The sequence below is a fragment of the Uranotaenia lowii genome, chromosome 2 (genome assembly GCF_029784155.1).
Source record: "Uranotaenia lowii strain MFRU-FL chromosome 2, ASM2978415v1, whole genome shotgun sequence".
Taxonomy (NCBI): domain Eukaryota; kingdom Metazoa; phylum Arthropoda; class Insecta; order Diptera; family Culicidae; genus Uranotaenia; species Uranotaenia lowii.
Window position 1 is genome coordinate 206,430,331 of NC_073692.1, and position 15,648 is coordinate 206,445,978.

At 38.7% G+C, this 15,648-nt stretch overlaps 1 protein-coding gene across 1 annotated transcript; it reads right to left on the reverse strand.

Annotated features, from left to right (window-relative positions):
- Positions 1-378: 378 nt before the first annotated feature.
- LOC129749384 (uncharacterized) lies at positions 379-14,293 on the reverse strand. Its single transcript, XM_055744349.1, has 7 exons — positions 13,936-14,293; positions 13,212-13,880; positions 13,059-13,151; positions 4,546-4,635; positions 3,999-4,374; positions 742-1,967; positions 379-639 (listed from the first exon to the last, which is right to left on the reverse strand). Exons 1-7 carry the CDS (start codon positions 14,193-14,195, stop codon positions 411-413), a joined length of 2,943 nt encoding a protein of 980 aa, XP_055600324.1. The 5' UTR covers positions 14,196-14,293; the 3' UTR covers positions 379-410.
- Between the last annotated feature and the right edge of the window lie 1,355 nt (positions 14,294-15,648).

The following is a 15,648-nucleotide window of genomic DNA, read 5'->3' on the forward strand; positions in this document are numbered from 1 at the left end:
AATACGCCTTGCTTAATGCGCTCGAATGTTTGTATGTAGTCGTTACAAATATTTTTTGCCTCTGCCAATCATGGTTCTGACAAAGAACAATAATTAAACTCCTATCAAATACAAAAAAGTTCAACTTTTCTAATAACTGAAAACATTAAGGAGAATGTGCTAGCCGATTTACCCCCCATTTTATAATGTTTGTCAATGGAAACCTTAGAATTCACTTTTTTAACCTTAGCCCAAGATTGTGATTTGTAATTTGAGTAATTTATCCTTCATTCGTATCCCATTGAGGTTACCCTTCGGGAAATGATCAAGCTAAAAAGCAATAAAAATACTTTTGTACAAATTTATTACAAATAAATTTAAAAATATTTTTTTTATGATTTTCAGTGCATCCTCCATTGAAAGCAAAGAATTCAGTACGGTCCATAGCACATTCCATACGTTGGAGCACAAGCTGACGCATACGTTGGAGCACATGCGTTCGTATAGCACATTGAATTTGGCATGGCACAGGCAGGTTGCGCTCCGTACATACAAACATTCTGAGCCGGCATACAAGGATCGTAGTGGCATGTGGTTGGTTTGCACCTCTCCTTCAAGATCACAACTGGCCCAGAACCTTCCGGACGATGAACCTTGGATCTGAAAGTGCCGGATACCGGAAATAAAAAAGAAAGATTTATCAACGTGCCAAAACATTTATTTCTAGTAACTGTGATTAAAACTACAAAAGAAATACGTTACTTGTTCAAGCCCCCATCTTTACCGCCAGCGGTTTTTCCTCCAGCTTTTCCACCTTTTACGCATTTTCCATCTTTGCCTATCTTTCCACCTTTTCCGCATTTTCCATCTTTTCCACCTTTTCCGTCTTTACATAACTTGTTTATTGCTCTAGTTACGTCCTTTGGGTCTTCTCGGCCAGGTTTGCACTTTATCTTGTCGCACGGAAAATTGACCTTGTAATCTTCCTCGCAGTACTGCGTTTCGGTGCAAACGACGTCTGGCTTCCGAACACCACAATTGAGCATGGCTGAAGGTGGCGTGAACTCCAAATCCATTTCCGACTCACTATCGGATGGAAGATCCTTCAATCCGGTAGCTTTGGGCAGTCCAAGGCACTTGGACAGTTTTCGGACGGCCTTTTCGAGCAGTTTCTTTTCTTTTTCAGATCGATGATCGCATATCGACAGGTCAGTGCAACCACACATATTGAATCCTTTCACTTGAAGTGCTTTACGCAGCTGATACAGTTTTCCGGTGTGTGGGTCCTTGGCTAGCTTGAATCGAATGGGTTCGCAAGAAAGGTAAGGATCTTGAGCCGTCTTGAGCGATTTGCTGTCTTTTAGTGGATTCATCACAATGGTGTACTCTCCATTTCGTTTCACTATTTGCAGAGTCGGTTTTTGCTTCGAGGGATCGCATTCTTTAGATAACATTTTAAGACAGCGACCACCTTTTTTGCTCACAGGAATATTATCCAACGGGTAGCTTACGAGGAAGTGCTGCATCAGTTCCTTGATAGGCTTCTTGACAGCACCAGGTCGCCAGCCTCTCCGCTTCTTGCCAATTCCAAGTGTCTCGGTATTCCACATCCAGCCCATATGCGGAGGCACACAGGACCCTTGAAGAACACAAGTTTTATGGCCTAGCACAATTCCAGGATACTTGCCACCATACTTATAAGAGTAAACTCCTCTGTTTTGCTTCTTAACACGCATGAGGAGCTTTTTCTGATTTTTGCGTATCTCCGCTGCCGTTGGAATAGGACAACGATCTTCCTGTGACTTTTTCGCAAGACCTTTTCTGATATTTTTCTTCACTTCAGGAATTGCACTCGACTTTTTCATAATCTCATCAACGTTCAACGAAAGCTCCGAACTTTTACGACCCGCTTTCGCAGCAGCTTGATCCTCTCCGTAGATTCGATTCAGCTGTGAAATTCGCTCTTTCTTGTCCAACTTCTTGGGGAGCACACTGTGGTAGGCCACGACCACACGACCAATCAGAAGCTACTAGAATGTCGCAGCATGCTATCATCACGCTAGGGGTACTTGCTGGTATAAATACCACCCCTTGTGTGAAAGATCTGTCATTCAGTTGTCACACTTGCTTGAATAAACATATACTCTAGTTAGTCTCTAGTCTTTCATTCTTCTGGGAACACGACAAATTGGCGACGAGAACCTCGAAGGATCCCGATCAGAAGATGACCGAAATGGATATCAGAAACGCTATCCTCCGGCTCACCGATATCCTGGCCAACCAGCAGCAGCAGATTGCAGTTCTCCTACAGAACAACGCAGTTCCCCAGGCTGGAAGCGAGAAAATAATCGAGTCGCTGGCAACGGGAATTCAAGAATTCCGGTTCGACCCAGACGGCGGAATTTTCTTCGACTCCTGGTTTGCTCGGTACGAAGACGTCTTCAGGCAAGATGGGCAACATTTGGACGACGCTGCCAAGGTCAGGCTGCTCCTCCGGAAAGTCGATACGCAGTTCCACGAACGGTATCTGGACAGCATTTTGCCTAGTCACCCCCGAGACTTTGACTTTGAAACAACAGTGACAAAGCTCAAGCGTCTCTTCGGTCGACAAAAATCGCTGTTCAACGCACGGTACCAGTGCCTGCAGTACAGGAAGGACGACGCAGATGATTTCACCGCATACGCAGCTTCCATCAACAAAAACTGCGAGGCATTTCAACTCAACCGGCTTACTAGTGACCAGTTCAAAGCTCTGCGTTTCGTATGTGGCTTACAATCGCCACGGGACGCTGACATACGAACTCGGCTCATTAGTAAGCTCGAAGCCGAAGAAAGCGCCCCACCTGCCGAAGGTTGCCAGCTTACCCTGGACAAGCTGGTAGACGAGTGCCACAAGCTCATCAACCTGAAACAGGACACACAAATGATTGAGAAGAAGGACCCCTCAATCAACGCTGTGTCTCTCCATCCAAAACCACCCGAGAAGAAGACGAAAAAGGTTCCAAAGACGCCCTGCTGGCTCTGCGGGGACTTCCATTACGTCCGTGAGTGCCCGTTCCAGAATTCCACCTGCGGAAAATGCAAACGCAGGGGTCACAAGGAAGGTTACTGTGCTTCAGCGGAATCCAGGAAGAAAACAACCGACGAGCATCACCCGAGCAACCGAAAGATGAAGAGCATCAGTTTGGTGAAACATGTTGACATCTCCAAAAAGCGCAAATTTGCTGAGGTAAATTTGAACGGTGTCAATGTAAAGCTCCAACTCGACTGTGCGGCCGACATCACCATAATTTCGACGGAAACCTGGGCTTGCATCGGGAAACCAACAATCAACCAGACGAACATCATTGCGACCAGTGCATCCGGAAATATGCTCGACGTTTTTGGTGAATTCAGCGCACGAGTAACCATCCGGAACGTCTCAAAACGAGCTTGCATCTACGTCACCAACCATCCAGATCTGAACGTCCTTGGCATCGACCTCATCGATACATTCAACCTTTGGTCGATTCCCTTCGATTCACTGGACGGGTCCACTTCGAACTTCCCTATGCAACCAACATTCGTCGCTGGGGATCAAGTCAAGGCAAAAATTCGACAAAAGAGTTCGGTCAAATGGATACCTGGTAGAATCATCGAACTAAAAAACGGAGGGAAGTACACCGTACTGCTGGACAACGGTCGACTCATCAGATCTCACACCAATCAACTGAAGGCCTGGTTCATCGAAGCAGCAGCACCGGTTCCAACACCAAATCTTCCATTGTCGGTGTTGTTGGATGATTTCGTTTGAGCTCGTACGATCTTTCTTAAAAAAGGGAGATGTGGTAGGCCACGACCACACGACCAATCAGAAGCTACTAGAATGTCGCAGCATGCTATCATCACGCTAGGGGTACTTGCTGGTATAAATACCACCCCTTGTGTGAAAGATCTGTCATTCAGTTGTCACACTTTCTTGAATAAACATATACTTTAGTTTAGTCAACTTGCCTTTTCATTCGTCTGGGAACACGACACACACAACGATCCCTAAGCGATTGGCGCGTTTGAGCCCTGTCGCTGTCTTTCCGATGGCACATCTCCGAGTCCGAGGTAGACGAAAGCGTCGAGACGTGCGGCACCTGGCCACGCCGAATATTGCAATCGGGGCATGTACCGCCCCGAAGTTTACAGATCGGGCACGATTTCATCTCCATCGAAGTAGAACGTACGGCATCACAAGAAGCTCGTTTTGCGACGGGGGCGTGGAGCTTCAGGCTACCCATCCACGAATCGACGCGGCTGGGAGACATTTCATGGGCTGTAACCCCGGGTTCTGGGCGATAATCACACTTCGGACAGCGACTGTGAGCCGGAAGCCAGTCCATGTTCAGACCGCAGCGATCGCAGAATCTGTTGAGTAAGAATTGACATAAGATGCGCGAGATGACTCCAATCTGGTGTTAAATGTAACGAAATTTTATAACACAACTAATTGGTAGTTTACTTTACTATCCTGTCTATCGAGGAATTTATAGCAATTTGTGTTATAAAAATTAAGTCTAAGAACATTCAAGTATTTACCTGTAACCAATTGATTTCGGGCATAGGTAACTGTTTCTGTCTTTCTGCAGGCCTTGGTAAGTTTCGCTTCCAGTCCGTACTTCGGAGTATCTAAAAAAGTAGAAAAATTTAAATATTTATGCATTTCCTAATAATAGTAAGAATTGATAGATCGCTAACAATTTTATGAAGATTTAGGTTGCCAGATTTGTTTCAGCACGTATACCGGCCTAACAAATGCGAGCTATTTTATCTAAAAATCTGGCAAAATCCGAGCATTAGATTTCAAAATTATCGACAAAAAATCCGGGAAATATCCGAGCAAATTTGGTCAAAAACCAAGAATTAATCAGCATAAATCAAGAAAAAAAACATGTGAAAAAAAATTCATCATAACTCATAAGCAGTTTGATGATTACTTTTCATGCAATACTTCGCAAGGCACCCAGCAGTGCACAGTGGTGCAAAACATCAATCTAGCTGTACGAAATTAATAGCGCCCAGGGATGAAGAGATAGACATTCGGTGTCTTCAGCAACATTGTTCAGTTTTACATGGAGCATATCCTAGTATCAAAATTTTTGCCGAGGGGTCCACCAATAGCGAGATAAAAATGCTAACTTTTTTGTTTTTCAAATTAGGGCTTTGATGTCTTCGACAAAGTTGTTTATCTGATCAAAATACATAAGTTTGTTGAATATGTCAAAGTCCTATCACATCACCCTCAGAAGTTACAGTCAAAGTAAAAAAAATCTCATGAAAAAACAGTTTTTTGAACCTGACGCGTTGTAGGTTGGATGAAATGGTTCGCTGTCTTTGAAACAAAGTTGTAACAAGCCACGATCTACAATTGTCTCATACATTATGATGGGTTTAAAAGTTGCTGAAGCTCTATAGAAAGCATTTAGTGTATTTTATTGGCAATTTTGGAAGGCTCCTCCATCGAAAAGTGCACATTTTCGCAATACCCCCTTTTTTGTGATTATTTTTGATGATAAGCGGAACCTTTTCCATTTGAAATTAGCGGGGAAATCGGTGGAACTAGTAGAGATTTGAATGATTAAAAATACACTTTTTATATAAAAATTACCTATTTTACCTATAGAAAAACCGTTGAAAACATTTAATGTATTAATAAACTGTTGCATTTTTCCATTACATAGTTTGTTTTATTGAAAGACATTAAAATTCTTTTTTTTTTAATAATTTAAACTCCAAAATATTAATGGAACTAATTTGTTAAATTTGGTAATTTTTGATAAAAAAAAATTTCAATCGAAAACTTAACGTGAGTAACGACAAAATATGTATAACACCAAACAATTCCAATAATGAAACGCTATGGAAAGAATCTGAATGTCCTATTTTGTAACACTCATAATTTAGAATTTCGTTTTGAATGTTGACAGAAGTAAAATCACTGACCATACTGACTGGACACTCGATTTCGTTTTCTGGATAATTTTTCCAACAGTACGCAATGTCGATCCCAGAGTGCGCATCGACCGGTTTGAAGAAATGCTATCCCAGTTAGGAAATGCCACCCAACTTTTAAAATAAAACACGCAATTTCTACGATAAAATCGGGCTAACCAGGACCATTTTTCCTATAGGGCATTTTTTGTCAAATTTTTCAGGTTCGCCACCTGCCGTCGGTATTGCGAACCTGCAAAATCTGACAACAAAAAATTAGACAGAAAATGGTTGAATTTTTGTTTTAAGTGTCATATCAGTGTGGTCAGTGGTAAAATCATCAGCAAAGAAATGACAATTGTAAACAAATGGATAGTTATTTGAAAATTTACTATATTTTATGGATAACCTGAAGTCTAGCTAACTCATTTCTATTGATAGTGAGAAATCTTTCCCAGTTATTTCACATTTTTGTAGCTAGAATCAGACCAGTTTGTCGGTTAAAGTACTTTGTTTTTGGGTCTTAAGTTTGCTTATTGAATTCTTGAGGCATTAAAAAAATTTGAAATGTTTTGCAATACTAGGTACTACCTTAGATTTAAAAATACCATATTGATAAAGATTCGTACGCAGTAGAGGGTTAAGATCTTCATGTTGTAATCTTCATTTTCAATTTTTCCCGGGATCCCTGGAATTCCCGGAAAAAGGATCGTCAGAATTCCCGATTCCCGGGAACGTTAAAATGGCCGGGAAATGGACACTTGAATTGCATGTAAAATTAGAAGAAGAGTACCAACTGATGAATTAATAACAATGATGAATCTCATTCATATTGGTCACTCTAAAATAGACTCAATAGATTTGTTTTCACAAACCCCTTGAACGTTTGCCATATATTTTTTTTTTGTAGAGAAATGGCCCCGGAGAGGCGCAAGATGTGGGTTCAAGTCCTACCGGGAGACAAGGCGAATTTTTTTCGCATGTTTTTCAGAATCGATTTTTTCTTATCTAGTTCCTGAAATTTCATCTAAGTTGGATTCATTTCTCTACAAAAAAAAAGTTTCGCTGACTGAATTTTTGAGTCAAGACCCATCTCTGGGTCGCAATTTGAAAAAATTTGCCATAATTTTAATCCTAAATGTTGCCAGTTCGTCATTGTATCACTTTTGTAACCATCTTAAATGTTTTGGAGGGAAAAAGTTATAATTATGACTAATATGAAAATAAAATGCCCTTCTTAAGTTTGTCGCGATCAAGATCAGAGGTGTTTTCCATTCCGAAGGTCTGCCCAAACAATTCACTTTTTCACTCGTTATTGACATACTTGGTGTCAACCTGGGGCAACGTATGCAATAGTCAGATCAACAAAGTCAAATCACACAGAACAGAATCCTACGCCTTATATACAATCTTCCTGTCCGCAGTCACACTGCTGATCTTTACAATAGTAACAATGATATAATTCCAGTTTGAGTTTTATACTTAATACAAATTTCAAATATTCTACTTCATTTTTGTAAGTATTACTCAAAGTACTCACTGCAATATTACTTTCAATCGCACCAACCATCAATACCTCACACGCAATAGAAACTTACTCGATCGGCCTACTATCGTATCAACAATTGGTAAACGTTCTCTTTCATTTCGTAATGTTAAGTTTTTCTTAAATCTTATGAAATATTGACCTTATAGTTTTTTAGGGTTTAGCTAGCAAAGGATATACTCCTAAAACGGTTTTACCAGTGGAGTATAAAATCAAAAATGTAAATGTTTGTACATTAAACTGAATAAAGAAACTAAACTAAACTAAACTAAACTAAAGATAAACAAAAACTTTGAGGATCCATTATCTGATGTAATTTTTTCTACTCAGAAAATAGTTCATAACTCGCAACAATTTTGAAAGTTTCAACCGTTTTCAAAGGTGGAGTGTTTATTAGGCTTCTCTTCAACCATCTGCTGGAAAATCAGCGAATTTCGATCAAAGGGTTTGAGCAACAAACGTTTTAAAATCAGTTTCTTAGGCGGGTAAGGCCGACGACATAGTGAGTGCGATGCGATGCGAATCGGCGAAAATTTACGGATGCAGCCTACGCGAACTCGAGCGGCGAAACAAATTGACTTCTGCTTCGCCGCGCTGAGTATGTCAGGTATTAGCGATTTACATACATTTTCATCAAATGTGGATCACCGCATTGAATCGCATTCGCCGCATCGCATCGCATCGCACTCACTATGTCATCGGCCTAAGACAGACACCTCAAGGTCGGATAAAACGGACACATAAATTTCTCCAGGTGTTTAAAATTTTCATCGGTTTGATCCTCCATATGCCTTCAAAAGACCTTGGCAAGAGCAATTGTCGGTTGAAAAGCACTCACCATCTGGGACGAGCCATAAAAACGGTAAAAACCGGATCCCCGGTGAAGAAAGCGCCTATAGAAGATGGAATTCCGAAACCACGCTGTCTCGCTTCTGGACTCGGACCAGTTGGTTTTATTTTGGTTAGAAAAAACGTCATCAAATAATAAACTCACAAAAATAAGTACTTTTACAGCAATTTTTCCTGTAAAATGTACCTCTTCTACGCAGTGTCCGTTTTACCCGACCATTTTTTAAAAGTGTTATTTACAAGCATCTTTTAGATTGCTATAGAAAAAAATTTGATGGAGGAAATTTGTTTATTCCAATGGTTAATGCAAACCTATGTGGTTTATCTATAGGTGCGGTCAACTAAAAACTTTAGTGTTAGTTCGTTGTATCCATACAGTTGTTTATGAACGATTGTGACGTAACACGACGCCGTCGCGGTGGCAAACATTCAACGCATCAATGAAACCGTAGCAACGTCCCGGAATGTTTGTTATTGACGTTACCAGGATAGAATGTTACTAAATTTTCGAGATGCCGTCGTGTTGTGAATGCAAAAATAATCTCGATGATTTTAGATGTCAAATTCATTCTTCGGGTTCTCGAAGTAGTTTGATGGATTCAGCTGCAAAAGAATTCGTTCCTTTCATGAAGTCGCAACCAACAGCAGCGGTAGGTAAAAAGTCCTTGTAGAAAAAGCTGACTGAGGAGAATTTATTGAGGAATTTTAGCGAATACTGTTCGGAACCATTGGTATTTTTTCAGTTACAGAAAACAAAACCTTTTTTTATCATTTTCATAAACAGCTTCTCATAAATCAGATTTTAATTTTATGGTGAATTTATAAAAAAGTTGATTTATAAAAATTACGCCGATATAGTATGCAAAAATTATGATCAGATTTCGATTAAGAGCTTAGCTTTAAAATTGCATATATCAGGTTTTTCATATCAGATTTGTAACTCAAATCAAGATTCCACATGTAGTATTAAGGTTCAGTTTGAAGATCTAATAGTTTGATTTAGAGTATAGTGCCAGTATCTCGGAAATTCGAACTAATTTCGTAATGTACAAACAGTACAAAATGTGTTAGATATTTTCAAATATTGAAAATTATTTAATCGCTATTGAAAGGAAGGATACCGAACATGTGATTCGATTTTGAGCATATTCTGATTATAACTTCCACTCGATGCTCGAGCTCGATGGTATGGTGTACGTACGAAAACTGCCGTCGCAAGGCGACTCCGACGTCGAAACGCCTTTGAACGATTGTGACGTAGCAATCAAAACATTGAAAAAACTGATTCTCACACTCGTGCAACGGTAGTCTTGTCCGCACCTATAGATAAACCACATAGAATGCAAACAACTTAAACTGCCTATCTTCACGAAAACTGCGATGAGATAAGCAATAACTGATTTCCTCTCAGACTGCTGGCAGAATTTGTTTGAAATAATTATGAAAAATTTACAGTGTGTAAGCTAGATTCTTTAGTTACCAATTCAAAAAAAAAATATTTGAAGTAAAAAAAAAGTGAATTAGCACCTCTGAAATTATAAAACACTGAGAATTTATTTTTTTAAGATTTTAAACATAAAATGTTAAAAAAAAATGTTGTATAGGGGTTCACCGATCAAACCGGGAAAATCTCAACTTTCTACCCATGCAAAAATATTCGTTACTGTATTTTTTTCTCTTGTAATCCTTCCACGAAACACACTGTGTACACACTAATAGTGTTTTCGTTTATAAGCAGTAGTAAGCAGTAAGCAGCAGTAGTTTATTAATTTAGAAGTCCACTAGTTTTGCCCGAAGTTTGAACCGCAAGCAGGCGGTTGCAACCCGTAGAAGTTGTCAGTGTTGGGGGTAACCATAAGGGTGAGTATAGCAACCATATATTTGCATTGTCCCGGGCGACAATCTGTTTGTTTATTCAGAAAAAGTTTGGCCCCACGCCAGTGGAGAAAACGAAAACGGTATAAATGAGCATATTTTAGTTCCACTGCTGCTTAGCTCTGTTGATTTATGTTCATCTGAAGTACGTGTAGGGATGAGATGAAGGATATGCAGAAAATAAATCAAATTTAATCAAAAATAAAATAAAAGTTGTATTTGGCAACACTGGAGTTAAATAAAATAAAATAAATGTCTATGACAAAGTTTGTTATTTTGGCGACACTAGGCAAAACGAACAAAATAAAGTCAGTCATTGATATATTCTTGTGAGTGACATCAGTGCTGCTACGAAAAATTTATTTCTGATTCGGCCTCCGGGATGAAAGACAGATTGGCACAGAGCCGTGTAAACACAAGGTCAAAAATAGTTATGGAATTTCGAACGATATGTATGGTATTTGAAACAAAACTACAATTTATGGAAAATGGAGGGATCTTATTGTTCAAATAAGTATACAGTCGCATTTTTTGAAATAACATGTGTGGCAATTAATAAAATTTATGTACAAATGTTTTCAATATTCTGACCACGAGACAATTTTTCTTTGGAAATTTAGCAGTATTTCTGCAAAATATTCGAATTTCGGAAAGCATTTTTTCAAATGTAGTTGTAAAAATATGCTATAAAATGACTTATTGCGACTTGTAATAAATTCTACTTTATTTTAATACAATAAAAAATCCACGTGAAATTATGTTTTTCGACCGCATAACCGCTTAATGGATTGTAAAAACTTTGGTTAACATTTTTAAAGTTTTCGCAGAATTTAAAAATCAGTAGTTTTTCTAGAAAACTTTTTTTTTAAATTTCCATATATTTCTGTGGAATTTCTATATCTATTTTTTGGTTTGCCTACTAATACATATTCAAGCAACGGAGTTTTATACCTAAGGAATCTAGCTATACTGGCTGCTACGAACAAAATTGTTTTGATTTGGTCTCCGGTAGAAAGACGTATTGGCACAGAGAGCACAGATTTTAAAGGCTGCTGCTATCAACAAAATTGTTGTTGGTTCGGTCACTGGAAAAAAGATTTTTAAGGCTGCTACTGCTGATTGTTTTTTTTTTTTTTTTTTTGTTTGGCTTTCCGATGAAAAAAAGACAGAAATGGCTAAAGAAGCGCAGATTTCTTAGATTGCTGCTGCTGATTGTTTGTTATGCTTTGGCTTTCCGGTGGAAAAAGAAAGAATGGCTTTAAAAGCGCAGATCTTTAGGACTGTTGCGGCTGATTGTTTGCTATGATTTGGCCTTCCGGTTGAAAAAGGCGGAATTTGCTTAGGAAGTGCAGATTTTTAAGGCTGCTGCTGCTGATTGTTTGTTTTGATTTGGCCTTCCGGTGGAAAAAGACGGAATGGATTTGGAAGCGCAGATTTTCAGGCAGCTTCAGCTGATTGTTTACTTTGATTTGGCCTTCCGGTTGAAAAAGTCGGAATTGGCTTAGAAAGTGCAGAATTTTAAGGCTGTATTGCTGATTGTTTGCTTTGGTTTGGCCTTCCGGTGGAAAAAGATTGGGTTTAGAAGCGCAGATTTTTAAGGCTTCTGTAGCTGATTGTCTTCCGATGAAAAAAAAAATAGAATTGGCTAAGGAAGTACAGATTATCAAGGATGTTGTTGCTGATTGTTTGTTTTGATTTGGCCCTCCGTGGAAAAAGACAGGACTGGCTTAGAAAGCGCAGATTTTTAAGGCTGCTGCTTCTGATTTTTTATTTTGAATTGGATTTTTAAGGTTGCTGCTGCTGCTGATTGTTTGTTTTTAATTAGCCTTCTGGTTGGGAAGGCTGTTTCTAAGAATACTATCGAATTATTCCGGCTTTGGTAAATAGAGACAGAATGGCAAGAAAAGCACAGTTTGAGAAAGCTGTTGCTAAGAATGTTTTTTGCGGATTGTTCCGGCTCTGGTAAACTAAAGCAGAGCGACCGGAAAAGCAAAAATTGGAAAGGCTTTTGTAAGAAATATTTTCGGATTGGATGAAGAATATGCAGAAAATAAAAAAAAATTAAGATTTGAAAAGCTTTTGCAGATAATGGAATGGAGAATTGAGATGAGGGATATTTTGAATTTTAGAAAAACAAAAGTCTTTTAACTTAAGATTCTATTGAGAAAAGAGTTGAGAAGGAATGTAGAGATGAGATGAAGGATATGCAGATATTGAATAAAATTTTTAAGATAAAGAATAAAGATGTGGAGAATAGAATAAAAATTAGGAATATTTAGTAAATAAAATTTTGTTCTAGAGGAAAAAAAAACAAAAGTCGACGCGAAAAAAGTTTTGATTGAGAATAGAGATGAGAAGGAATGTAGGGATAAGATGAACGATAAGCAGAAAACAAATCAAATTTAATTAAAAATCAAATTGAATAACAGTTGTATTTGACTACACTGAAGATAAATAAAATTAAAAAAAATGTCTATGGCAACATTTGTTATTTTGGCAACACTAGGCAAAACAAACAATACAAAGTCAGTCATTGATCCACTCTTGTGAGTGACAGGCGTGTCTGAGTGAATCTCTAAATTGAGATTCATAAGAATTGTAAAATCACGACAGTACAGACAGTATTTTGACTGACTGTATATGGTTCGATTTTATGATGACATTTTTTTCCATACAAGCTTGTGAAAAAGAAGTGGGAAATAAACTTTTGAATAACTCGAAACAACAACTAGATGCCAATTATCTTATATTGAATGAATTTTTTCTCTTTTAAACTTCCGCGAATCAAATATCAAACAGAGAACAGTGAGATTTTCAAATAAAGTAATTCGTAATTGTCAAAACATCTTACCTCTGTGTTAAACTTTTCCTGTGATCGAAAGCAGGCTCCGAAATAGGATTGAATCCGGGCATCGGAAAAATCTGTCCTGGCGGAGCACTAAACCTATAAAAATTGAAAAACAGTTGCTAAAAATAATATTTTTATATCATCATCTGCTGTTACCTCTTAGCGCTGCCTTCCGGATATCCCACGTTGCACACCTTTGCCGACATTCCTTTACAAGTAGCCCCCGTAATGCTAAATCCTCCACAGCAGTCACAAAACCGGGACTCACCGGGGTCCTTTTCTATTGGCTTGTCTTGACAGTCCGGAAACAGCCGTGCTTCCCGTTCGATCTGATCTATCTTCTGCTTCATGGTCTCCAGATCCATGTCCTTCTTGCCCATGTCTCTGTTGACCAAAATCCCATCAATCAGCTCATACTGGACGCTTATTTCGCTGGGACTCTTGAGCACGTTGCACTTTTTGCACGTCAGCAGCTGACGCATCGTATCGTCCGCGTAATCGCTTTCCTTTCGAGTTTTCTCGTCGTTCACAATGTACAGAATACTATCACTTTCAAATTTGGAAGCGTTTAAATCGAGAGATGAACGCAAGCGATCGGTTTTCACGTTTAGTTTGATGCATCCTACCGGCGATGGCCCTTCGTAGATGTCGAACGTCTTGGACACAATGATTGCCTCGAAGCCCGGCGGCTCAAAGGCATCCAGATTCAGTGCACCAAGCTCAACAATTGCGTGGCCCAGATTTTTCTCGTCCAGGAAGAAGTTAAATTCCAGTGTATTTTGGGTCAGGAATCGCTTGAACCCTTCCGGTGTCTGACAGCCAACTCTAAGGAAAAGAATTGACATAAAAGAACATGAAAGGAAATGAATTTAAAACTCACGGTATGGAATGCCCTTTCCGTTGGTTGTTGAACTCGGCAATCGTTCCGGTGGTCACCATCTCGGACTGGCCCGCCACCGATACCCTGATCTCAACCGGCCTAGGTTCCTCGTCGTGGACGCACGCCAACGAGAGTTCTTTGATCAGGAAAATTACGGTGAAGCCGTCGGTCGCCGGCAGAAGTTCCTGCTCCTTCGTTTCCGAATCCGTCGGAGAATCTTCATCCCAGGAGGAGTGGCTTTCCAAACTTTCCGCAACCATATTAATTCCAACCTAACGAATTCCGTTATTCGAGAGTGGGACCAATTTGCTAAAAAGATGACCAAGACTGAAGGTTCGGAAAAATGATCAACTGGTTCATGGATTGCTATGGCTTGCTCTTTTTCCGAAGGCACATGTGACTCTTTCACTACCGTTCACATTACTAAAGTTTTTTATGAACGCATGAAGTTTTTTATGAAGTCGCATTAAAAATGATAGCTCAAGTCATTACAACGTTACTGCGAATCTTAATTACCGTAAATTGGGATAAGATTGGTCACTTTTTTCCACATTTATCGATTTTTTTCTGTTAACGGGAATGTGGCGTGTTTCATATTCTTAAAACCAGTACTGGACTCCTAAGAACGTAAAACATGGTCGTAGAAGTTTATTAGACTACTTAAAATTTGATTTAAAAATCGATTTCTTCTTTGTTTAGAACTTAATGCTTTGGGGTAATATTGATCAGTCTTTATTCTGACGGTCTTTTGACCATAAAGGATACAAAACACCTTCATAATATTTGCAAAAGCTAGTAATTGATAAACTAAGGCAGTTCGTGTGTTAAGGCCGAACAACAATTAAAATCGAATATGGACAATGATGCTACATAAATTAAGGGGCTAGATTTTTTAACATTACTTATAAAATTTTAACTACAAAAAAATGTTTTGCCGTCATTCAATTCTTTTGGCCCTTGCACTATTCCCCAAATTTAACCATTTTTCTAGCCAGGATTTCTAGCCTTTCGTCCTAGACTGGCTTACTTTTGGAAAACGTCCCTATTTTTTAAATATCAAAATTTTACCTCGAAATACAACAAAAACAACACCCAAACTATACTTTTACTAAAAAAAAAAAGTTGAACTGTCACTAGGATTACCATATCCCGCAATGCTAAAAAGAGTACAATGATAAAAAAATCCTAAAGAGTAATATCCCAGCCAACAATTTGGTAGGTACACTGAACCAAATCTGGCAATAAAATTTATAGGGTCAATTTAATAAATCTTAAAGTTCAGTGTGTAATAGAAGCTACTGATAAATCCAGTACAAAATATTGGAAATTCCATTGAATCTTAGCAGCTTGTTACAATCACTACCAATTACAAGAATTTTTCGATAAATTTTAGCAGTTTGAAGTTAATATATTTTTTACAGAATAGCTATTCCTCCTTTCAGTGTGCTTAAAATTCGTTATTTTTCAGTTTGAGTACAATGAGTTGGTAAGTTTATATGTTTTAAACCTCATAGAAATGGTTATAATTGTTTGAAATTGATTTTTTAGGAATAGATACGGTTGCTACGAGCTTCATCAATAATCCCTCCATGCAGGGGGAGCGAAAAAGGCATTCGATCTTAGACCAGTTGTTAAACAAATTGTTCCTCCGCTGGGAGGAATGGGAAATCACCTTCATTAGGGAATTGGATTGTTCTTCCCGGAAGATATGGA